Genomic DNA, 23,231 nt, shown 5'->3' with positions numbered 1-23,231 from the left:
GCTAGTGCCGTATCGCCCTAGGTTATGACTGTTATATGATGAATAGATCCAACAAATTCACTGATCCAATGCCTACGAGTTTGTCACAGATTGTTCTTGCTAAGTTACTATCGCTATTGCTACTGTTACACTTGCTACAAAATCATTGTTATCGATGTTACCGTTACTACTACTGTTGCTACTACCATCAAAATTATCATATTACTGTGCTACTAATCATATTGCTGCAGATAATTAATCTCCAGGTGTGGTTGAATTGACAACTCAGCTGCTAATACTTGCAAATATTCTTTGGCTCCCCTTGTGTCGAATCTATAAATTTGGGTTGAATACTCTACCCTCGAAAACTGTTGTGATCCCCTATACTTGTGGGTTATCAGCTGACCGACACCCCTCATATTCAGCCCAAATGTAGGATGGATATGGGAGGGCCCAGGCACGCCCGGGCGCGTCCGCCACGTCGGATCCGACCCACGTTGGCCCACCCTACTCCACATATATTCCTCCACATTCGCTCCCCGAACCAAACCCTACCCACTTCACTCCACTCCCTTCCGCCACCCAAGCTCCCGTTCGGCAATCTCCGACCTTCTCCAACATGGCGGGCAGCGGATCCGATGACGACCAGTACAGATCCGTCGACTGTGGTGTCATCCTATGTAGTTTGAAGGAGGCAATGGCCGTCCGCATTGCACTCCGCCGCTCCCGGAAGCACAGCGGTCGACCGACTACGAGATATGTCCCGCGCGAGTCCCTTGCGTCGATGCGTCGAGCGCTCAGATCCTCCGGCGCTGAATCATCGCCGTCATCTCGGAAGCCTTCCAATCTCCCTTTCCCATCACCGATCCACCGGAGTATGAGTCCTACCAGGGCCTGTGTGCCCGTCCTGGGAAGGAGAGGGTGAGGGTCGTCGAGGCTCAACTCGCTGCCGAGATGGCGGCGGCGGAGGCGGCTGATGCGACGGCGCGGGCTGCCACAGAGGAGGCCATCTGCGCCTGCATGGTAAAGAAGCGGCAGCAGAGGAACACGTGCGCCTTTGCCCGAGAGCAGAATCGGGCGGTTCGTGCCATGGCCGGACTACCCACCCAAGAAGGAGAAGGAGGACAGTGACGGGTCAGACAACTCCAGCAATGAATAGATCCGGCTCGATCCATACTGCGCTTTTAACGCTACTTCCGCGAGCGGGACGACAAGGAAGCCGGGAAGGGCAAGAGCAGCCATGGATGAGCTAGCATGTAGGTAAAACATGCCAAATTTTAGTAGTCTGATGGCAATGTCCTGATGTAGTAGTCAGACGATGTGTGTAATGCATCATTTACATAGTTGCATGAGTTTGTAAGGATTTGAGGTATATTAATTGAGATTCCGGTTATGAGAAGTGAAATTTGAGACATGATCGGACAGTTTTCGCGGATGCGTCTGTGCATTTGAAGGTCCAGATTTGACAAGTCCGGCCGTGGATGCTTATATGAAAAGGGAAGGAAAGAGAAGGAGAAGGGAGAGGGGAAAGTAAGCTGTGTTGCGTGTATCCGACCCGTTGAGTCAACTGAACTCGGATGAATCGCGATCGTGTTTAAACTGATCTGAGCTTCCCGAGCAGAGCCATTCCAATGTCGCCTTGGGCCTTGCTCTTTCTAGCCGCCCACCTCGCGGCCGGCGAGCCCACCTCCATCACGACCCTCACCGCCACCCCGGCGAAGCCGACCAAACCAGACCACGCAGTCACCCTCCAATGGTCCAACCTCCCCGACCCGAGCCCGCTCGACTACGTGGCCGTCTACTCCCCGCCGTCCTCCGGCGACCTCGACTACCTCGGCTTCCTCTTCCTCAACTCCTCCGCCTCCTGGGCCACGGGCGCCGGCAGCCTCACGCTCCCGCGCCTGCCCGACCTGCGCGCCCCCTACCAGTTCCGCCTCTTCCGGGGCCCGCCGGGCCGGAACCCGCGCGTTGACCAGCATGTCGACCCGCTCCCCGACGCCAGCCGCCGCGCCGCCGTCTCGGGCAACGTGGCCTACGAGGGATCCGGCGCCCGGCCCGCCCAGCTGCACCTGGCGTTCACCGACGAGGCGGACGAGATGCGGGTGATGTTCGTGTGCGGCGACGGCGGGAGGAGGTCGGTGAGGTACGGGCCCGCCGGCCGGCGCGAGGAGGAGTGGGAAGAGGTGCCGGCGGAGGCGAGCACGTATGAGCAGCGCCACATGTGCGGCTACCCGGCGAACCATAGCGTCGGGTGGCGCCACCCTGGGTTCGTCTTCGACGGCGTCATGGAGGGGCTGCGGCCTGGGTCAAGGTACTTCTACAAGGTAGCGACCTGGTGAACTACTACTAATTTTGTGCTGACATTGTGATCTGAAAGTTTTATTTCCAGTACTAATTTTGTGCTTCTACAAGGTAGCGACATTGTGATCTAATTTTGTGCTCGTTGTCTGAAATCCTAGTTTATGATGTAGGAGTACTTAATTTCATACGGGATCGTCTGAAAGTTGTCCAAATTTCGTTTTAGAACACTAGCTTCAGTTTGATACATAGTCTAGTTTATGATGCAAGAATTATTTTTCATAGCTCATAGTTTCAAGTTCTAACCATAATGAGCATCCAACATCACCAGCATTCCGTATAAGTATTCCATCCTATACCACATTCACCTAATTTTTTGAACTTTGAACTGTTTTTCGTAGGTTGGCAATGATCTAGGAGGTTGGAGTGAGACATACAGCTTCATCTCACGCGACACCGAGGCCAACGAGACCATCGCATTCCTCTTTGGTGATCTGGGCACTTACGTTCCTTACAACACCTACTTTCGAACACCTCAAGAAAGTCTGTCAACTGTGAAATGGATTCTCCGTGATCTCCAAGCCCTTAACGACAAACCTGCGGTCATTTCACATATCGGTGACATCAGCTACGCTAAGGGTTATGCGTGGTTATGGGATCATTTCTTTGAACAGATTGAGCCTATTGCTGCCAATACACCATACCATGTCTGCATTGGGAATCATGAGTATGACTGGCCTTCCCAACCTTGGAAACCCTCCTGGGCTGCAAACATATATGGTGGGAATGATGCTGGCGGCGAATGCGGAGTACCATACAGCATCAAGTTCAAAATGCCTGGAAATTCTTCTCTCCCTACCAGCACCATTGCTCCTGACACCCGGAATCTCTACTACTCCTATGACGCAGGTGTTGTTCATTTTGTTTACATGTCTACTGAGACTGACTTCACTCATGGCAGTGATCAATACAACTATATAAAAGCCGACCTCGAGCGCCTCAACCGGAGTCGAACACCATTCGTCGTGTTCCAGGGCCACCGTCCGATGTACACCTCAAGCAACGAGTCCAAGGACACGGCTCACAGGGAGCAGATGATTCAGCATCTGGAGCCTCTCTTTGTGAAACACGGCGTGACACTCGCTCTGTGGGGGCATGTTCACAGGTATGAGAGGTTCTGCCCCATGAAGAACTATCAGTGCCTTAACACTTCGTCGAGCTTCGTGGACCCTGGTGCTCCTGTGCATGTTGTGATCGGGATGGCTGGGCAGGACTACCAAGCAAGCTGGGAACCGAGACCTGACCACCCCGAAGTCCCCATATTCCCGCAGCCGCAGAGGTCCATGTACCGTGGCGCTGAATTCGGGTACGCAAAACTTGTGGCCACAAGGGAGAAGTTGACACTGACATACATTGGTAACCATGATGGGCAAGTCCATGACATGGTTGAAATATTGTCGCCGCAAGTCGATACCGACAGCGCACCTGATAAGCTGGTCGGTGCGATGCCGAAGAAGATGAGATACCTGGGAATTGCCGGCAGCGTGATGCTTGCGATGCTGCTCGGATTCATGGCTGGCTTTGCTGTTAGAAGGAAGACGGACCCGGCACGATGGAGTCCTGTACAAGATGAGGAATCCTAATTACTTCACCCTTACTCGATTGTGTTGGTAATTACTCTTTCTTTTACACTGTAACAGAGTGCCTAGGCACCAACTAAAGTATCTACGGTTTTGCTAATTTTCATTTGACTGAAAACAATTCGTTTTCAGTTGGATATTGTGTCCGTTCGATCCTTACGCAGCGATTCGTCCGTGCTCGCTTGGTTATTTGTTTTAGCAGGCTCGCTCATGTGTTTATGGGCTCCCATTAACCCGTGTCGCTGCCTGTTTTCCCTTTGATTCTGAAACTTCTCTGTTCGCTCTGTAGCTTGTCTTCTTTTTACCCCTTCGTCAGCGACAGTTCAAGCAAAGACATTGAGAGCATGGACAGGGGAGACTCTATGGCGATTTCCATTCTGAGCTCTCAGTTGCTGTTCCTGTTTTTGCCTTGTTTGTTGCTGTTCTAATTCTATTTCTCTGAACTTGTCTTATCAATCTGCTTCTTGACTCTGAAAATTTGCTTCTTGCCCGCCAATACAGATTTTTGCAGTTATGATTCTCCTGTTTCTCTGAACTTGTCTTATCAATCTGCTTCTTGTTACTTTTTTTCAGTACTTTCAGTAATGTATCGTATGATTGTATGATTATTGCAGCAGAATTTACTTGGTTTAGCTGAGTGTAAACTTGGGTGTACTAGTACTGTTACTTTTAGTTTTAGAGATTGTTTTCTATTTTTATCACTTATTTCTGATTTTTTTTTCTTTTTTTCTTTTCTGTTTCTGTAGAAGTGTAAGAGATCTACCAATGTTCCTGTTTCAACAACCTTTACTCACTATTCTGGCAATGTTTTCTCCAATGTGGTGAAAAATGTAATCCCAATCAGGGCTACTATAATTTGCAAGGCCCCTTCAAGGTTTAACTTTTTTTACAGTGCATTTATGTGCCATTTACAGTGTAAAAAATATGTGATTTGCAAGGCCCCTTCACACGATATTTGAAGACTATGGTTGCAAGAACTGTAATTTTTTTACAGTGCATTCCCAAGCAAGAAGATACAGTAGATCGCATGACTGTAGTTTATTTGTTAGTGTTTTTACCTCAATATGTGTGCCACTCCCAGTTGAAACTATACTACTATTGCATTACAGTGCATCTTCTGTATTATTTAAAGTGCAACACGAAATGTAGTTTTCATGCAAAGCTATAGTATTTTTTAACCATCTCTTCAAGTTGTTTGTTGCTGGATACTAAACTAATGTTATTTGTTTACAGTGCATCTTCTGTAGTACTCCCTCCGTCCTATAAAATAAGAGTGTTTTTGACACTAGTGTAGTTTCAAAAACGCTCTTATATAATGGGACGGAGGGAGTATTATTTACAGTGCAACAAGAACTGTAAAACTCATGCAAAGCTATAGTAATTTTGATCCATAGTTTTAAAGTTGTTTGCTGCTCGATACTAAACTACTGTTGTTTTTTTATAGTGCATCTTCTTTGTTATATATAGTGCAATAAGAGCTGTAATTCTCCTGCAAAGCTATAGTAATTTTGAACCATCGACTTTTAAGTTGTTTGCTGCCCCCAGTGTTACAGTGAGCTTACTGGGATTTTAATGTGTATGTGTCACAGTGAATAGCATGATGCATGTAACTATGTCAGGTAACACTAATTTTCTAGTCCGCTCGTTATGTTGCTTTTCCCTTTTTACAGTTAGCTAAAAGGATTTGTATTATGCAGGTGTCACTGGGAATAGCTTGATGCATGTTTGTGTGTTTTTCTGTCAAAAGGATTTCACATTCCAATAGAGCAATACCCATGGCTCTTCTTTTTGCTTGTTCTGTCAGATTTATTACTGTTGAACCTTAGCAATGCTAGAGAGGATTTTTTTTTTTGACAGAACTACTACTCATGTGATCTACTGTATTTATCAGCCCTTATTCCCCTAGAGAACTTCTGAGTAGTAATGGGATCTTACAAATAGAGCTATCCTGTGACCATAGAGTGATTCTAGAGACACTTGTAAGGATGATTTGCAGTGTTAATATCATTGTAGTTTTTGCACATAATGACTGTAAGTTCTGCGTAAATTGACTTTAGGTTTCTAAAATTGGTGACAGTAATTTTAGGTACTAATATAACTGTAATTTTTTCTAAGAATGACCGTAAGTTCTGTGTAAATAGAACTGTAAATGGCTGCTTACAGTGTCGAATGACTGTAAATTCAGTGTAAACAGCACTGTGAGCACATTAATTACCATGTAAACAGCACTATGATTTTTGTGATATGTTCATCTAATTTTATTTGATGGATACTTTTGGTGGTGTTGATCTGTTTGTTTTGAGCTGAGAGAAGATGCAGAGGATTTAGATGTACTGGGCGGGATGATTTTCTGACCTGTGGATTTAGAAGCGCATGTTTTATGGCAGCCCTTCTGTACATTGATTTTGGTTGAATCCGTTTTGTTGGGAGCCCTTAATGCGTTGATGGTTTATGGCCTTTTGGGCTGCATAGCCGTAGGTTTATGGCTGTAGTTTTAGCCGATTGATCTGTTTGAACCCGGGTCCTGTTCCAACCCGGTAAGGTTTGTTTGTGTGGAGTCATTTAGCGTTGACATAAGTACTGAGCATGGACAAAAATATGGCCATACAGATACATAAAAGTGTCATTTTGTTATTGGTCGAAAATTTGAATGATGTCCGATTGATTTTCAGTCAGTTATCAAATAGACACTCCCAATAATTACAAAAAAAAAAAAACACTCCCAATATCTAGTCTTCAGATTGACTGCCATCAGTCCATCTGTGACTTTGATTAAAACTTTTCTGGTTGTGTGTATCCTTTGAGAGGTCGTGGGTGTTTTCAAGATTATTATATCAACTTGATGTGATGATCTTAAAATTGACAAAAGCTTTCTATATGAAATAACAAAATATTTAGTGAAGGTAATACCCAATGCATTCTAAAAAAAGGCAGCAACATTATGAGAACTATTTGGAGTTTGATGCTGTGAACTACTAAACTTGGCCTTATTGGCCCATGAAGTCTTGCAACTCATTTTTTGGCATTACGGAGTTCTTAGGCGATACCGGAGGAAAGCAAAGAATCTTCATGTGTGGTATCATGTACGCCTTTCAAACAGACCGACGCCACTTAGTGAAATTATCTTATGCTTTCACCACAGAAAATGGAACCCGTTCATAGCATTCGGAATGATGAAGATAGTTACAAGACGGGAACCATCTCATTTCTCTAAGTTTATTTTAAATATGAATATGTCCTTGTAACACGTTTTTGTACAAGGCACTCGTATTATAGGCACTTGAATCTTTTCCCAATGGATCTTGCAAAAAGTCATGTGAATGAATGATTTGTTGATAATATGTGAATTAAAAATTGAGCACTCGTACTTTAGCAATTCTGATGGATCGCTAGACATACTTGACACATTTTTGCTTTACCGATGTAAAAATGGTAAGGTTAGCCTATGAGATACTTTGTAACTGCACTAGTGGCAAATAAAAATCAATGTGAACATCCTCCATCTAAAATAGTAAGCGCCAAATCCCATGGATCCCCTCCCAAAACCCTTTGTCAACATTGTTGGACAATGGTTCGAGAGACTGAAGGTAGGATCAATATTAGGATATATTGTGTGGTAAAACACTAGCACACCCATGCATCCTCAGCGTCCAGAATCACATATGCACAACACATGCCCTAGGGAGAGTGATTTTCCCCTTCCCTGCACCATTACCAACATATAACCTCCGCGCCACCGACTGATTGGGAACTCCGCCTATTCGGATGACACCCCCTGGCAATGACAAAGTGTGCACTCATCTTTTGGTTCAAATTCTTAAGTCGAATCATAGGCACTCAGTCGATACCAAATGTGTTATATTGAGTTGGTGGAATTTAAATCTTACTAGCTAATTTCCCATGTGTTGGTTCGGGGGCATACATATTTTAGCACTTCATCATCAGTCTCTTTTGACATATACCTTACAGTCATCATATTCCAAATTTTGGTAATATTTAATTTGATTTGAGTATGGTTAGGGGAAGTTAGAGAAATGTTTTGATTTATTTGAGGTTTTGGTAAGATTTTATTTGATTTGGTATGGGTAGGGTAAGGCTAGGAAAGTTTTGATTTAGTTGAGCTTTGATTTGATTGAATAGATGCATGACATTATTTTAGGAATGTACCATTTGGTATAGATTATTCCAAGTACTCTATTTACATTGGTTTTTATTTCGTACGGCATCAGACAAAATAAAGAGTAATTCAAAATGGGGGTGGGCAGGAGGAGAGAAAACCGAGTAAGGAGGTGAGGCGAACCGGTGGGAGGAGACGCCTGTGGAAAGGGGATTAATTGGAGTGGAGGTGACGGACCGAACTCTCCTTTAATAGTAGAGATTAGGGGGCCTGCGACTTCGTGTTTTTCATCATGCATTTCTCACTACACCACAGCTAACACCAAACACTCATATCATTTTACATCATTTAAGTGTACCTTGTGTTCACAATTCTTCAGTGACAACAAAAATAATATACATGAAGTCAAGATGTTTCTGCATGAGCTATTTTCAAAAACAAATGAGCACCTTCTAGAATGACACCCCTCTGCTATATATACGCTTTCATAACTTGTTTGAAAACAAAACAACATGTGTAGGTCTAGTGTGATAATCCTCGCAAATGATTCATGCTATAAACTTACATTTCTTCACATCCCCATCTAATATATCTTCTAGCTATGAGATATGGGAGGAAAACAAAAAAACTGGAAGGCATCTCATTATTTTTGCTTATCTGCAGTTGTGGCTAGCACTTTTAATTATGCTCTTTACTTATGGTACTTTTTCAAGCGGCTTTGGTAGTGTCGTCTAGCGAGTTGACAATATGGTTTTGTGTAGGGAAATACCATGCTCCATGATAGAAACATGAAACATATCATAGCAATCAATAACTCGCGTGAGCTCTACCGGCAGGTAGAGTGTTTAGCGTCATCCTGATCGCCTGAGCAGGTTCATTTCTCTAAATTTAGCATTACAATATGTGATTTTGTATGTGACGAGACTTCCTTTTGAAAAGGCACTCAAATTACAGGGACTTGCATCTTTCTCCGATCGAGGTAGAGGTCCCGCCAGTAACCTACTTGTAATAGAATAGTTGTATGAATGCAAACTTCATACTCGAGTATATGTTTCCACAAAAGAAAAAGTCGAGTATTTCTTACCAGCTTCCGTGGTTCCAGAGACATACTGGGACACATTTTTGTGTTCTTTTCCTCAGTGATAAGGCACATTTTGTGTGACTGGTCGAATTATGTTAGGGGTGTACTACCTCCGTCCTGATTTATTGGTCCACTTTTGCGTTAAATTTTGACCACAGATTTAACTAACAAAATGTTAATTCATGTCACCAAAAATTATATTTTGAATTTGTATTTGAACCTAGTTTACGATGATATTACTTGTACTAAGTATATTTATATTTTATTAGTTAAAATCATGGTCAAAATATGACACTAAATACGAAGGGACTAGGAGGTAGTGCTTTTTTTTAATTTTTTAGAACTAGTATTTGAGGGGCGTAACGCAATCCCCCGTAAAAAAAAAAAGCAACGCAATCCACCCGCGGCGGCGCCTGCCGGCCGGCGCCCTTCGCCGTCGCTCCATCCCGCCAGCGGGCGATGGTTCCAGAGCCAAAACTCAACGGCACGGGGGTAGGGTGAGGGTATATCCGATCGAACCGCACGGCGCGCCCACGCCCCGCACGCTGCCGCCATCGTCGTCACGCCTCCACGCCCGCACTATTTCCCCTGCCCGCACCCTTCATCGGCACAAACCGCCGCCCCTTTGCACTGCCAGCCGCGCCGCCGACCGATCGGTGACTCCGCGCTGTCCAGATGGCGGCGCCTCCCCCCGCTCCTGCTGCTGCTGCGGCGGCGAGGGCCGGCGGGCTGGTCCTGTGGCTGCACGGCTCCGCCGAGACGGGGGAGCAGAGCCGCGCCCAGATCGCGCCCTACTTCTCCGCCGCCCCCGCCGTCCGCCTCACCTTCCCCACCGCCCCCATCGCCTGCGTTGGTACGCGCGCTCACCCAACACTTGCTGTTCCTGATTCGACGGGGAAACAAACAAAGCTGCGATTTTACTCAGTTGCTCGATCGATTTGCGGTGTTGCTGCTGCAGGTGACGTGGTGCTCAATGCGTGGTTCGGCATCCCGGAGGTCCCCATAACCGCTGTAATTCTCTCCTCAGTTTACCCCCAGAAATAGCCGCTTACTGTTTGAGTGATTCAGAAACAACCGCTGCAATTTCCTGCTCAGTTCACTGCTTACTGTCGAGTGATTCAGTAGCCATTTGCCTATTTTCATTCTCTCTTCAGTGTCTTATATTTGTTGCTAAAATAATTGGCTAGTCTTATTTGCTGTCAGAAATGAAGCTTGCTTCGCACTTCGTTTCTGAGACTGCTCCCCCTCCAGTAAATAATCAGTAGAATGGAACTGCCGGAGCTCTATGCTGTCAATTTACAAAGTAAATATTGTTGAAGAATATAATGAATAAGACTGTAAGGTTTAGTGTCTTTTGCACTGTCACTTCAGAACAACATGAAATCAGACTCTCATAAGTTTGAAGGTTTAAAACATAAAGTTTTTTAGCGCTTCGCAACATAACAGACCGCTTGCGCCAAATTGACCGTTTTAAGAATCCTCATGACCATTCAAAGAGATCAGTGTACAAGTTACAAAAGCAGAGTATTAGAACTCAGAATATGACGAAGACAGATAAACTAACCTAAAGTCTCTAAACATTTACAGGCCAATACCTGTTTTGCTGTTGTAGCATTATTATTATGTACTTTGCTCATTGTGCCCACTTTGTTTCATAGACCACTGTTAGAGATGAGCAAGGAGTCCTGGAAGCTGTTGAGCATGTGCACGAAATGTTGGACAAAGAAGTGGCTGCCGGGACGAGTCCTACAAACATTTTCGTTTGTGGATTAAGCCAAGGAGGTACGGCGGTGAAATATGCATCTAATCTTCTCTGTCTTCAAGACATTACTTACGACGGAATTTTGATTTCCACTCTGTCTCCACAGGTGCTCTAGCCATAGCAAGTGTTCTGCTCTACCACAAGACTTTAGGTGGGTGTGCTGTTTTCAGTGGTTCAGTTCCTCTGAGCAAATCATTTGCTGACAGGGTGACACCTGAAGCCAGAAAGGTAACAACAGCCCAGCAACCACTGTTAAGCTAAATATATTTCGTAGCTGAATCCTCTTGCAAATGTCTTGTCTCTGAATTCTCGCAAACCTGCAGACGCCGGTTTTATGGTTCCATGGGATGGCAGACGGGGTGGTACTATTCGAAGCCGGGCATGCCGGGTGCGCATTTCTCCAAGAGCTTGGCATGGCCTGCGAATTCAAGGTGGTACAAAAGCATACTTGAAGTCATAACCGTTGAATTGGAGCTTCGGTTTTAGCTTCTCTGACTATTTTTCTTCAATATTGTCAGACTTATCCGACCCTTGGGCACTTGCTTGTGGATGAAGAGCTCCAGTATTTTCGACGATGGATATTCGATCGTCTAGGGATCTCTCAAGGAACTAAAGATGCAAGGCCATCATCGTCATCATCGAACCACGAAGATCTCCACTAGCTAGAATACTTAACAATTTTATGGGTATCACTTCTAGGTGGCAGTACATTTCCACTACACCAGTGACCTGAATATGAGTTTATCATGCCACACGAATGCTTTGGAACATGATCCAATGAAAGACTTTTCTATGATATCCAACGGAAGGATTATTTTTGAAGGTCTAACGGAAGGATTATGATATACAGTTGACCAGTTGCTAGCCATCTCAATTCGTGTGCCTGATAACTTGCTCTGTTATTCGTTGATGCTCCGATTAACTGTCACGTGAATCTGACATGGCGGCTCATCGATGATGTTCTCTTATTCGTGTTATCTTTGCGATCGTACCGAGATATTTAACCCTATTTCTACAGTTAAAATTGTAGTGCTATCTGAATGTAATATAGTTGGTAGAAAAAATCGGGTAAATTTTTAGTTCTGATTTTTTTTTTGAGAATTTTTTACTTCTGATTGGCAGTGATTCTTCTTCTTTTTTTGAGACAACGGCAGTGATTCTTCTACCACTCAGCACAAGCGCACAGGCTGACGAGCTACTTCGGCCCGGCCCGGCCCATATGACCCATGAGTAGACGCGTCCGCTTTCTCTTCTCCATCGCCGCAGCCATCGCCGCGGCCTCCCTCCTCGCCGCCTCGCTCCGCCGCCGCGCGCAGCCGCCCCGCCTCCCCGACCAGCTCGTCCCCGGCCCCATGGCGGCCCGCAACCGGAGCTTCGTGCTGTGGCTGCACGGCCTCGGCGACTCCGGCCCCGCCAACGAGCCCATCCGCACCTTCTTCGCCGCGCCGGAGTTCCGCCACACCAAGTGGGCGTTCCCCTCCGCCCCCAACTCCCCCGTCTCCTGCAACAGTACGCCTCCCCTCCTCGTCTCTCCCACCTTCACAGCCTCATCGAATTTCGAGGGGAATGGTCCTTCGCTTCATCTAATTTTGAGGAAAAATTGTTGTTTTTGCAGATGGCGCCGTCATGCCGTCATGGTTCGATATCCACGAGCTGCCCTTGAGCCCTGTGAGTTCACTCATTCACCCGCTCCCTCCCGCTTGTATCCGCGGATGAGAGACAAGTAACTAACATCAGAAACTCATCTTGCTGAAATCTGTAAATATTAGGGTTCGCCGCAAGATGAGAGTGGTGTTCTTAAGGCCGTGGAGAATGTGCACGCCATGATCGACAGGGAGGTGGCCGGCGGCATCCATCCTGACAACATATTTGTGTGTGGGTTCAGTCAGGGAGGTAGGATTGTTGCATGGGCGTTGGATATATTCTGAAGATGGCAAAATTCCGTGCCGTTAATTGATAAGTATTGGATTTTATGTCAAACTGCAGGTGCTCTGACATTAGCAAGTGTTTTGCTTTATCCGAAGACGCTAGGTGGCGGTGCTGTGTTTAGTGGTTGGGTCCCTTTCGGTTCGTCGGTCATTGAGAGGATTTCACCCGAAGCAAGGAAGGTATGTCACACAGTCATCCCTTGATGCCTTCTCCTTAGTTTAGCGCGCAATAACTAGATGTTGGGTAAGCTTCAATTTATTGGTTGGTATGAAATTGAACGCTGGTCAACAAGAGATGTGGTTGGTGATGTTTACGACTTTATGTGCAGCCTTGTCATTGCCTTTGAATGGAAATATTTCTTATCTCTTGATGCCTTCTCCTTAGTTTAGCACACAGTCACAAGATGTGAGGAAGCTTAAATTTATTGGTTGGTGTAAAATTGAACGCTAGTCAACAAGAGATGAGGTTGGTGATGTTTATGTACAGCCTTGTCATTGCCTTTTGAATAGAAATATAGCCTTCTCCTTAGTTTTAGCACACAGTCACAAGATGTGAGAAAGCCAAAATTCATTGGTTGGTATAAACTTGAACACTAGTCAACAAGAGATGTGGTTGGTGATGTTTATGTACAGCCTAGTCATTGCTTTTTGAATAGAAATATTTCTTATCACGTGCCCGAGCACTGCCGGAACTCTGCCTACACTAGTATGGCCATACCCAGGATCCCTCATCTAAAGATTTCTTCAATTTTAATTGGATTGCGTCTACACCTGGAACAAAACGATGTAGTTTTTGCAATAATTCCTGATCAACATGAGCGTACTCAACAATTGAGTTATGAAAGTATAGTTTTGGCACCTAATATATTAGATTGAACTAGTCTGTGAAAACAGCTGAAAGACCAAAATGTTCCGACCCTCAATGTTCCCAAATGAAATTCACTATATTTTAACTTCAGTTATTTCATAGTTGGTACCTAACACTTAATATCCAGTGCTGCCTCTTGGATTAGAAATATGGCAATATACCTACTGTGATCCAACCTTACATATAAAATTATTACATTTAGGAGGAAGAAGCGACATTTCCCACCTTAGGACTGTACAATGATAATTACACCATATCAACTTTTGTATTTTAACCAGTCAACAACGCTATGTCCACAAAAAAGATAAATGGCATTGAACTTTGAAGGATGCCATCAACAATTCTACTTTGGTGATGTTTCTTTCGTATGTAAACCTTCACGAACCTGTGAATAATATGATCTCTGACACTCTGTTTAACCTATTACATTCAGCAATGCTAATAGTCTTTGCAGTAAAATCATATAGCGTTGACTCTTCTATACGAGAATGTATGGATAAAAACAAGCAGATTGCAGGCATTTGTTAAACATGCTTGATGCAATTAGCCTGATTGATCGAAGGGAGCACTTGCCAAAAAAATTAGTAAACTTTGAAGAATGCTAGATGAACCCTTCAATATATGAATAGGAGTTTGAGAGTAAATTTGTATTCTTTATAAGAGCATTAATTTTGTTTGGCTGAATTTTTTCCCGGAACTTTTCAGACACCTATTCTGTGGTCGCATGGAATCGCTGATCAAGTGGTATTATTTGAAGCCGGTCAGGCTGGCCCACCTTTTTTGCAAAGTGCAGGCATCAGTTGTGAATTTAAGGTAATGTTCTACATCCTCGTTTTCCCCTTCTCCAGGCAAAGCTTTGGTTCTATATTTCTTCATACAATTTTCCGGTTCCTCCTATCTGAGCTCTCAACTGCTCATGCACATTTATCAGGCATACCCAGATCTAGGCCACTCAATCGCAAAGGAAGAGCTATCCTCTCTTGAGGCGTGGATCAAGGGTCGTCTCAAAGCCTCGCAAGATAAGCAAAGTTAACGTCCATCAGTTTGGGCCGCCCCACGCCCCCCCCCCCCCCCCCACTATAGCAAAACTGGCTAATGCAGCCGTACTGAACCTGTATTCCCTACTATATTGATGAACTCGGACGATCCAAGCTATTCTTGAGACTTTGTCATGCTCATGAATGTCTCTGCGGATGCATCACTGATTTTCCAGGAAATTATGTACTGCGGTGTGTTGTGTTTTTCTCCTGTAGGTTTCACATGGTACTACCTGGATACCGTTGTGCGGGTATCCTCTCCTTAGATTGTGCCCATCGATACTGCCCATTGTGGCCTTCAGTTCCACACTTTTCAGTGTATCATTACATTGGTTGCATATCATACATTGTATGCACGGCATGTAGTAGAACTTGTCCTTTCTTGTTAGAAAAGATACCACTAAGATTCTGAACCTGTTGGGGATATTACCCCATGATGAGACCCACCATGTCTGGGCCGGGTTAGACTGTTGGCGACTTACAAAGGAGGCCTTAAGTAGGTTTAGAAGATCAAGATGTGAGACCCGGAGGGCGACTTACGTGGTGAGCCACCGGAGGCCCAAGCCCAGAAGATGGTATGAGACCCGGCCCCATGATCCGACCCGGACTCTTGTATGCCCAGGGCCTCGACCTGTGTATATAAAGGTGAGACCCTGCGGCGGGTTAACCCAATAAACAATCAATTGAGAGCTAGGTTAAGCGATTCTGCTCCCCTGTAATCGATACCCAATCAATACAACTCAAAACAGGACGTAGGTTTTTACCTCGTTGGTGAGGGGCCGAACTTGGGTAAAGTCGTGTCTCTCGTCCCGTTTAACCCTTTTAAGCTAACCTACGTTGCGATGACTCCACACCTAAGTCTTTTCTCAAATGCATCTGCCGTGTTAAATCCACGACAGAACCCGGCATTGGATATACCCAAGTGGCCAAGTCCGTGTCCTTTCTGATCATTTGTGTAAATGGAGCTCATTTCTTTGCTACAAAGAGAAGAACTTTATGTCCTCTTCCCTGTGGATGCGTTTCTTCTGGACAAAATCATTTATCCCTGCGGATGCGTTCCTTATGGGCAAAATCGTTTGAAGGCGTTGATGATTGTGGTTCTGGTTTGCATCATTTTCCCTTTCTATGGCCGAGTCAGAGGCCTTGGCCATTTTGTGTTCCTTTCCACAGCTACACGGAGAGTCGTAATTTGATTTATTGTGTTAAAGACCAGGCAGTTTGATTGATTTGCCGCGCTTACCATGACCATTTCAGCGAGAACCAACGAAATTTTGATCACCAGGCAATGCATGCCCTGGACTTTTGTTGCGGCCGCAAGCTATAGATATGAATGAATATACGTGCAGCGGAGACTCGTGCAGTCTTGTTCAACTTTGGTGTAATGATGGAACGCAAACAGTCCAAATCTCACCAGTAACATTGACCAGGAAATGGAAACGATCCACTCACGGTATGATATAAGTATGTGGCAGGAGGGAGTGCAGAGGGCAGCAACCACTCCTGCGCCAACAAACATCACACCAAAGATGGCCATGGCGGCGAAAACCCAGCTTGTCTTGTGCATGCTCGTGGCCTTCTTCTTCCTCCTCCTCGCCATGGAGGTTGCTGCCGCTAGGGAACTAGAGGAAACAGGTACCGGATCTCATCTCTCTCTCTCTCTCTCTCCCTCCCTCCCTCTGTATGTGTGTCTGCACATGTAAACATGATCAATGCTTTGCTTCTTTGCTTGCTTCAGGTGATCCCTACAAGGGCTCGTATCCTTCAATGGGTTATCCAACTGGACCGCCACCATAATTCATGGGTCCCGGGGAATACTTATAGTACTCTACAACATATTTATACATACACGCATGTTCTTAGTTTCATGAGAAATAAACGATATGTATCTATATATGTATACGTATGCAGGTGTCAGAGAAAATGTTTGTACCTACGAGTGGATTAATACATGTTTCTTCCACATCATGACTGTTAAACTTGTATGACCATGCATGCGTGTATGTCCATCCTTTTCTTCGTACAATTGCATATGCTGGATGAAACGATTGGTCCTTGCGCGCCGTGCAATGCAAGTTCCCCCCCTCTTCTCTTTGACAGTTTATCATCAGAACAAGTTAATATCGAATGAATAGAGCAGCGTTGCCTCTTGTGACAACTTCTGTCCATCGCTTGGAAACTGAGGCTTCCTTTGATCATAACACATGAAAATCGCATGAATAAAAAAACTATAAACCCCCAAAAGTAAACTATAGAAAATGAGATGACATGTATCTCAATTTCTATAGGAAAAGAGATGTCACATGATTCATACGATAGGAACTTTTTCATTAAGTCTAGCCTATTTTTTTCTTTAAAATGTGAAGGATTGGTTCCTATCCTATATAGGAATAGGAGTCAACTCCTAAAATTCAAAGGGATCTAAAAGAATTTTTCCTGCAAAATTCCTATCCTTTAGAATTCCTACAAAATTCCTCTAAACCAAATGAAGCCTAAAAAATGGATAGTTACAAGGAGATCAACAAATCTACTCATACTTTCTAATACTCATAATCATAAAAAAAACATGAAGGGCCACTCGAAACAACAACCAAAAATCGGCAAGTTGCTTAAATTAACAAATATCTGCACATTAACATTGTGGTCATCAGCCCACACGTCACTCGTGGGTTACTCATACCTCTAGGTTGCCACCACTAGTGCTCCCTCCTCTGTGTCACCTCCACTTGTGGTCGTGGGGTAAAGCCCAAGTAGAAGGCAGTAGGGGAGGGGAGGGGAAGCTCTAATGGGAGAGACAGTAGGTGGCATGAAAGGGTTAACAACATAGCTTCTAGGCGAGCGCGGAGGTAAGCAAGCAAGCGTCCAACTCCTGAATATAAGTGTTACTTGAAATACTCAGCTCTAGATGTTTGTTTACATGATATGAATTGCCAGAAACCATAATTGTCTTTATGCACAAGCAGATACATTTCTTATGCAGCCAGAAGAAAGCAAAATCGTTAAACCTATCAAGAATAGATGCACATGATGATGTCGGTGGTAATGTTGTCTTGCACGCGAAGGACAATGACCCGATGGATGACATGCCAAGTGTCGTCTGTGCCCAGTAAAGATTACACGCCTTAGTTGTGGGTCACATTGCAAAGATGTACCTGAGTTCAAGTTTCTTCAAACATAAGCAGAAAACTTATCTGTAAATTTTACAATCTATAGATGTAACAAATATCTTTACTAAGTATTTTTCTCTAAAGGACGCCACGAAGTTTGTATGTGTTATGCAATGAAGAATTTTGTGGTTCCGAACATGAAGAAGGCTCCTGATGAGGAGACAAAAGTATCACACTCATTGATGGATGACACAAAGAAGATTATTCTTGGTTCTTAGAAGGCCAAGGTGAAGTTCAAGGCCGGAAAATATTAACATCAAATCGGCATAGCACGACAACACTTGTAGTAACACAAGCATCACGTGTGCTACACATAATGCTATGGCAACCAACAAGGCTGCCAGTGACCAACGTCAATCCTGCTGTCGGTGTCAAAACCGGCAGATCTCGGGTAGGGGGTCCCAAGTTGTGTGTCTTAGGATCGATGGTAACATGGACACGGGATTTTACCCAGCTTCGGGCTCTCTCGAAGAGATAATACCCTACATGCTGCTCGATTGACCTTGATGAGTATAGGGGTTACAAAAGTTGATCTACCTCGAGATCGTATGTTGTGGTCTAAACCTGAGGGTATGACGAATAATCTCATGATCATCTATCGACTAGCCTAGCCTCGGCTTATATAACATACCGGAGGCCTAGGATAACAAGAGTCCTAATCGAATACGTAGGTGGAGAGGAGTCCTTGTCTTGATCATCAAGTCTTGTGGAATATCCCTTGTATGCGGCATGGGCTGTCCGAACTGGCCCATGAGTGAACCGCCATGGGGGTCCTCGGCCCGATCCAGCTGGTCGGGAGACGTGGTGAGTACCCCCTAGTCCAGGACACCGTCAGTAGCCCCCTGAACCGGTCTTCAAGTTGAAGACGCTCCTCGATTCTTCCGAACTGTTCTTCATCTTCGGTCGTTGGTCTTGAAAACTGATTCAACAAATATTCTCATCTTTGATCTTGAGGATCGCCGAAGTGAATCCGAAGAGTTTACACGTCGGGTATCCGAGGAGCCCCTTTAAGTTCTCGGCCTTTATCAACGCCTTGTTATTTTTTTGCCACACCTCGGGTTTGAAGTTGTTCCCGTGCGGCGGTGTCCTCCTGCATCCGAGGTATCTTTTGCAACTGAGCACCAACGCCAGACTATATCCGAGCTCCAACGCCGGACTATATCCGAGGTGTCATAGATCACCTTGGCTTAAAAAAGTTTGAAGGAGGTTATCCGAGCTTAACGCTGGAAAGTTCTCTATGGAGCCACCCGCTCGCAGCCGAGCTTTATGCCGGACTGCTTCCGAGGTGATGCACCACCTCGGGCTCGGGCTGATTGTTTGCGGATTTTATTTCCGATTGATGCAATTTATTTACTGACGAGATATATAGCCAGTAGCCCTCAAGGTGTGTGTCGGCCTAAAATCCGAGATGCACCTGAAGGATAAAATCAAACCGCTGACCCCAGTAGCCCCTGAGACTCGAGTCGATTAGTGAAATCGGCATGAGGATCAATTCCCAGCTCGACAGTATACTTAGGAATAGAAACACGGTGTAATATATTAGGGGAAATAGTGATCGGCGAACAGGCCCTTGAGAGAGGGTCTTGAGAAGTTGTCGTAATATATTAGCTTGATTCCGGATAGGTCCAGATGGTACCTATTGTTGTCCGAAGACGCGTTTGCCCATAGCTCGGTCAAGCCGAACACTGGTCACTATGAATTTTCTGCATTGAATAGGCAGTGCAGTAGCCCCTGAGCCACTGGTCGGGTGGTAATACTATATCAGGGGACCGATGTGCCCCTTTATTATTTGTAAATGATAAGCGCGAAGCCCAGTAGCCCCCGAGCCTTAATGTGGGCACAGGTGGCCGAATTAAGGATCGATATCCGTTTGACAGAAAATTTTGTTGTATTTAACACAAACTTCTCAGAAAGAGAATAAATATCTCATAAAGGAGTTAGAGCTAACGAAAGCTGAGCTCGCCAAGGTCGGCCTCAAGGGGCTTAATAGATAGGAAATCAATGCCAATAAGGAACTATGAGAGCGTTATCTAGCTGCTCGGTTGTCTCAAAGAGACTGTGCCATTGACTCTTTAAAAGATTGGCTGTGAAAAAATTGATTTTTCCTCACAACTTATGTGTAATGATTCTATGTACCCAAGTACTTTACATCATTAATGCTCGGATCCGCATTGTACAAAACTTTGTTAACCGACCATTGGCTTCAACCTCCTCGGCCAGTAGCCACGGAGTGTTTGTCCCACTTTATAAAGCCTTTATAATGGCAAAAGTTTTACGGAAAACAAGGCAATCCGGCCATACGGTTTTATAAACAAATGTACACAGAGAGATAGGTTATAAAACATCTTCTGGGAAAATAGTTCCATTATAGGTTTCTTTTCCCAGGCTGTCGTGTTGATTATGATCATGAAACCTCAACTCCGATCAATGTGGGAGGAAAATATTGAGGATTTAGTTGGGGAGAAAGTTCCCGAACTCTGTGGTCCACAAAAGAAATCAAAATTTTCACTTCCATCGTTGCCGACCAATTATATCATTTAAGATGGCTAGCTTTCGGCTTCACCCAGTCTGAGGTACTAACCCGGATGACCCGGTAGTAACAATAATAGAGGTGCTCCCTTTACCACCTAGCTAAACAATCGGGAACGTAGGGGTAAGCACAGGAGCCAGGCAACCCAACTTGGCCAAAGTCTTAAGTCAAATTGATTCATATTTATGGCTTTATTACGATAATTATGTAAGGCAAATTCTCCATTAAGACTGTTTATAACCTGAAAGTGGCCCATCGTCGGCTTCCACCCCTTTGTAGATGCTACACAGGGTGTTTCCGTACTAACAATACAACTCTTAGCCGACGTCTCGGTGCCCGGAGGCGGTTGTGTTTAGCGGAAACGAGGCAATCAGATATGCGGGCTCTATAACTTTCACTTAGTCATAGGAGTTTAAAGTTTGGGGCCAGTTAGTGTTCGGCGTCAGCCGAGGTCGAGCTGTTAACACTTCGGCCGGTTTTATGAAAGGTCCGTTGTTTAACGCGGTCGTCGGATCACTGACCAGTTTACGCTCATTATGACAGTCAGTTTTCGGCTTTCTCCACTGAGGTACTTGACCAGCTTAACCAGAAGTACAATCATAGTGGCTCTCCCTTTGCACACCTAGCCGAACAAAGCAGAACATAGGAGGCAAGCACAGGAGCCAGGCAACCCAACTATTGACCGAAGACATAATTTGAAACTGATGCATATAAAGCAATATCCGAGAACATTTTGCCGAGGACTCCTCGGAGTACCTTGGCTTTTGGTGGGTTTGGCTCAAGTCGCGGCCCCCCCGTTGGTATTGCCGATGTTTAAAAAGTGTCCGGCAATGTACTGCAGGATTTATGCTCGGACCCAACACCGAGGTGCAGGTCGGCAGGAAAAATGCCGAACGATGGGTCAAAAAAGATTTTCCAAGCTGGATTATTATGCAGGATGACCTGCCTCATAAAAGAAAAATAGACAAACAGATCAAAAGTGCCATAAGCTCGAAAAGCCAAAAAACTTATGTAAAAGCTTGACGTCCGAACTAAATCAAGTCATTTGGTGCCAATCCGAAAATTTGTCTTAAAGTTTTTTGTGCTTCTGTCGTGCTTTAACATGACACATCCGATCTCTAAACTGCAAGTAGGTCAGCTTCGGCTTCAACCTCCTTATCCCAAAGGCGGAGTGCTTCTTCGAGGCCAGTTTAGCGAACTAAACTCGAGTGACTTTAGAGAGAAATCAGGCTATCTAGCTATTGACCATACACTCGAGTCAAAAAAGGAGTGGTAGAAAAAGACTTTGCAACGACCAAGAAGAAAACACATTTACTATAAAATGGCTCATATAAATTTTAAGAGCCCCCAGTTAACATGGGAAAGGAAGTGCTTTTAACAAACAACGTTTGTTGACAAACTAAGTTTTTAACGCAAATATAATGTTTGGTCGAACCGAACAAGAATTTTAAAAAAACTGAGCATGGAAGCGACTTAGCTGGTTAATGTGCTCGGTGTCGATGCGCGGCCCGAGCTTATGGCGGGACGAGGTGGCGGAGCGAAGGGCTAGGCACTCCGAAGTGGCGACATATCACAACCAATGTGGCGAGGTGGAACCCCCAGTCCGACCGAGGCGATGGGGCGGGCTGGCAGTATGATGCCGATGAAGGAAATATGCCCTAGAAGCAATAATAAAGTTATTATTTATTTCCTTATTTCATGATAAATGTTTACTAGTCATACTAGAATTGTATTAACCAGAAACTTAGTACATGTGTGAATACATAGTCAAATAGAGTGTCACTATATGCCTCTACTTGACTAGCTCGTTGATCAAAGATGGTTAAGTTTCCTAGCCATTGACATGAGTTGTCATTTGATGAACGGGATCACATCATTATAGAATGATGTGATTGACATGACCCATCCGTTAGCTTAGCACTATGATCGTTTAATTTGTTGCTATTGCTTTCTTCATGACTTATACATGTTCCTCTGACTGTGAGATTACGCAACTCCCGAATACCGGAGGAACACCTTGTGTGCTATCGAACGTCACAACGTAACTGGGTGATTATAAAGATGCTCTACAGGTGTCTCCGATGGTGTTTGTTGGGTCGGCATATATCGAGATTATGATTTGTCACTCCGTGTTTCGGAGAGGTATCTCTGAGCCCTCTCGGTAATGCACATCACTATAAGCCTTGCAAGCAATGTGACAAATGGGTTAGTTGTGGGATGATGCATTATGGAACAAGTAAAGAGACTTGCCGGTAACGAGATTGAACTAGGTATGATGATACCGACGATCGAATCTCGGGCAAGTAACATACCGATGACAATGGGAACAATGTATGTTGTTATGCGGTTTGACCGATAAAGATCTTCGTAGAATATGTAGGAACCAATATGAGCATCCAGGTTCCGCTATTGCTTATTGACCAGAAGTGAGTCTCGGTCATGTCTACATAGTTCTCGAACCAGTAGGGTCCGCACGCTTAACATTCGATGACGATTGGTATTATGAGTTTATGTGATTTGATGTATCGAAGGTTGTTCAGAGTCCCGGATGTGTTCACATACATGACGAGGAGTCTCAAAATGGTCGAGAAATAAAGAATGATATATTGGAAGGTTATATTCGGACACCGGAAGGGTTCCGGAGGTCACCGGATAAATACCGGAGTACCGGGAGGTTACCGGAACCCCCCGGGTGGTCAATGGGCCTTCATGGGCCTTAGTGGAAATAGAGGGCAGCAAGGGAACTGTGGGGCGCGCTCCCCTAGGCCCAAACAGAATTGGTTTAGGGTTTGGGGGGCCGGTGAAAGGATCGATATAGTTGACTAGG

General features: G+C 44.8%; 3 protein-coding genes and 1 long non-coding RNA gene across 5 annotated transcripts; all 4 read left to right on the top strand.

The window, feature by feature from the left end:
* Nucleotides 1-1,525: 1,525 nt before the first annotated feature.
* LOC123055093 (probable inactive purple acid phosphatase 2) lies at nucleotides 1,526-6,122 on the top strand. Of its 2 annotated transcripts, XM_044479013.1 has the most exons (3): nucleotides 1,526-2,303; nucleotides 2,679-3,947; nucleotides 4,664-6,122. In XM_044479013.1, exons 1-2 carry the CDS (start codon nucleotides 1,611-1,613, stop codon nucleotides 3,918-3,920), a joined length of 1,935 nt encoding a protein of 644 aa, XP_044334948.1. In that variant the 5' UTR covers nucleotides 1,526-1,610; the 3' UTR covers nucleotides 3,921-3,947; nucleotides 4,664-6,122. The 2 variants fall into 2 exon arrangements, with proteins under 2 accessions (XP_044334948.1, XP_044334947.1); XM_044479012.1 differs by lacking the exon at nucleotides 4,664-6,122 and having other exon boundaries at nucleotides 1,527-2,303; nucleotides 2,679-4,063.
* A 3,368-nt stretch (nucleotides 6,123-9,490) lies between these two features.
* On the top strand, nucleotides 9,491-11,745 carry LOC123055091 (probable carboxylesterase Os04g0669600). The gene is made up of 6 exons (XM_044479011.1): nucleotides 9,491-9,968; nucleotides 10,074-10,126; nucleotides 10,774-10,897; nucleotides 10,984-11,105; nucleotides 11,201-11,308; nucleotides 11,396-11,745. Exons 1-6 carry the CDS (start codon nucleotides 9,791-9,793, stop codon nucleotides 11,537-11,539), a joined length of 729 nt encoding a protein of 242 aa, XP_044334946.1. The 5' UTR covers nucleotides 9,491-9,790; the 3' UTR covers nucleotides 11,540-11,745.
* A 319-nt stretch (nucleotides 11,746-12,064) lies between these two features.
* LOC123055090 (probable carboxylesterase Os04g0669500) lies at nucleotides 12,065-14,918 on the top strand. Its single transcript, XM_044479010.1, has 6 exons — nucleotides 12,065-12,386; nucleotides 12,493-12,545; nucleotides 12,647-12,770; nucleotides 12,864-12,985; nucleotides 14,379-14,486; nucleotides 14,605-14,918. The coding sequence occupies exons 1-6, from the start codon at nucleotides 12,104-12,106 to the stop codon at nucleotides 14,704-14,706; spliced, it is 792 nt and encodes a 263-aa protein (XP_044334945.1). The 5' UTR covers nucleotides 12,065-12,103; the 3' UTR covers nucleotides 14,707-14,918.
* Nucleotides 14,919-16,149: 1,231 nt separating this feature from the next.
* On the top strand, nucleotides 16,150-16,675 carry LOC123050538 (uncharacterized). The gene is made up of 2 exons (XR_006423785.1): nucleotides 16,150-16,342; nucleotides 16,446-16,675. It is a non-coding gene; the product is annotated as an uncharacterized lncRNA (long non-coding RNA).
* The last annotated feature ends 6,556 nt before the right edge of the window (nucleotides 16,676-23,231 follow it).

This window comes from Triticum aestivum, chromosome 2D (genome assembly GCF_018294505.1).
Source record: "Triticum aestivum cultivar Chinese Spring chromosome 2D, IWGSC CS RefSeq v2.1, whole genome shotgun sequence".
Taxonomy (NCBI): Eukaryota; Viridiplantae; Streptophyta; class Magnoliopsida; order Poales; family Poaceae; genus Triticum; species Triticum aestivum.
Note: the sequence above shows the minus strand (reverse complement) of the source record. Positions and strands in the feature narration are given on the sequence as shown.

Coding starts and splice junctions, on each gene's coding strand:
- LOC123055091 (XM_044479011.1), top strand. CDS start 9,791: ATGGCGGCGCCTCCCCCCGCTCCTGCTGCTGCTGCGGCGGCGAGGGCC. Junction 9,969..10,073: donor CGCCCCCATCGCCTGCGTTG/GTACGCGCGCTC, acceptor TTGCTGCTGCAG/GTGACGTGGTGCTCAATGCG. Junction 10,127..10,773: donor CGGAGGTCCCCATAACCGCT/GTAATTCTCTCC, acceptor TTTGTTTCATAG/ACCACTGTTAGAGATGAGCA.
- LOC123055090 (XM_044479010.1), top strand. CDS start 12,104: ATGAGTAGACGCGTCCGCTTTCTCTTCTCCATCGCCGCAGCCATCGCC. Junction 12,546..12,646: donor ACGAGCTGCCCTTGAGCCCT/GTGAGTTCACTC, acceptor TGTAAATATTAG/GGTTCGCCGCAAGATGAGAG. Junction 12,986..14,378: donor TTTCACCCGAAGCAAGGAAG/GTATGTCACACA, acceptor GGAACTTTTCAG/ACACCTATTCTGTGGTCGCA.
- LOC123055093 (XM_044479013.1), top strand. CDS start 1,611: ATGTCGCCTTGGGCCTTGCTCTTTCTAGCCGCCCACCTCGCGGCCGGC. Junction 2,304..2,678: donor GGTCAAGGTACTTCTACAAG/GTAGCGACCTGG, acceptor TGTTTTTCGTAG/GTTGGCAATGATCTAGGAGG.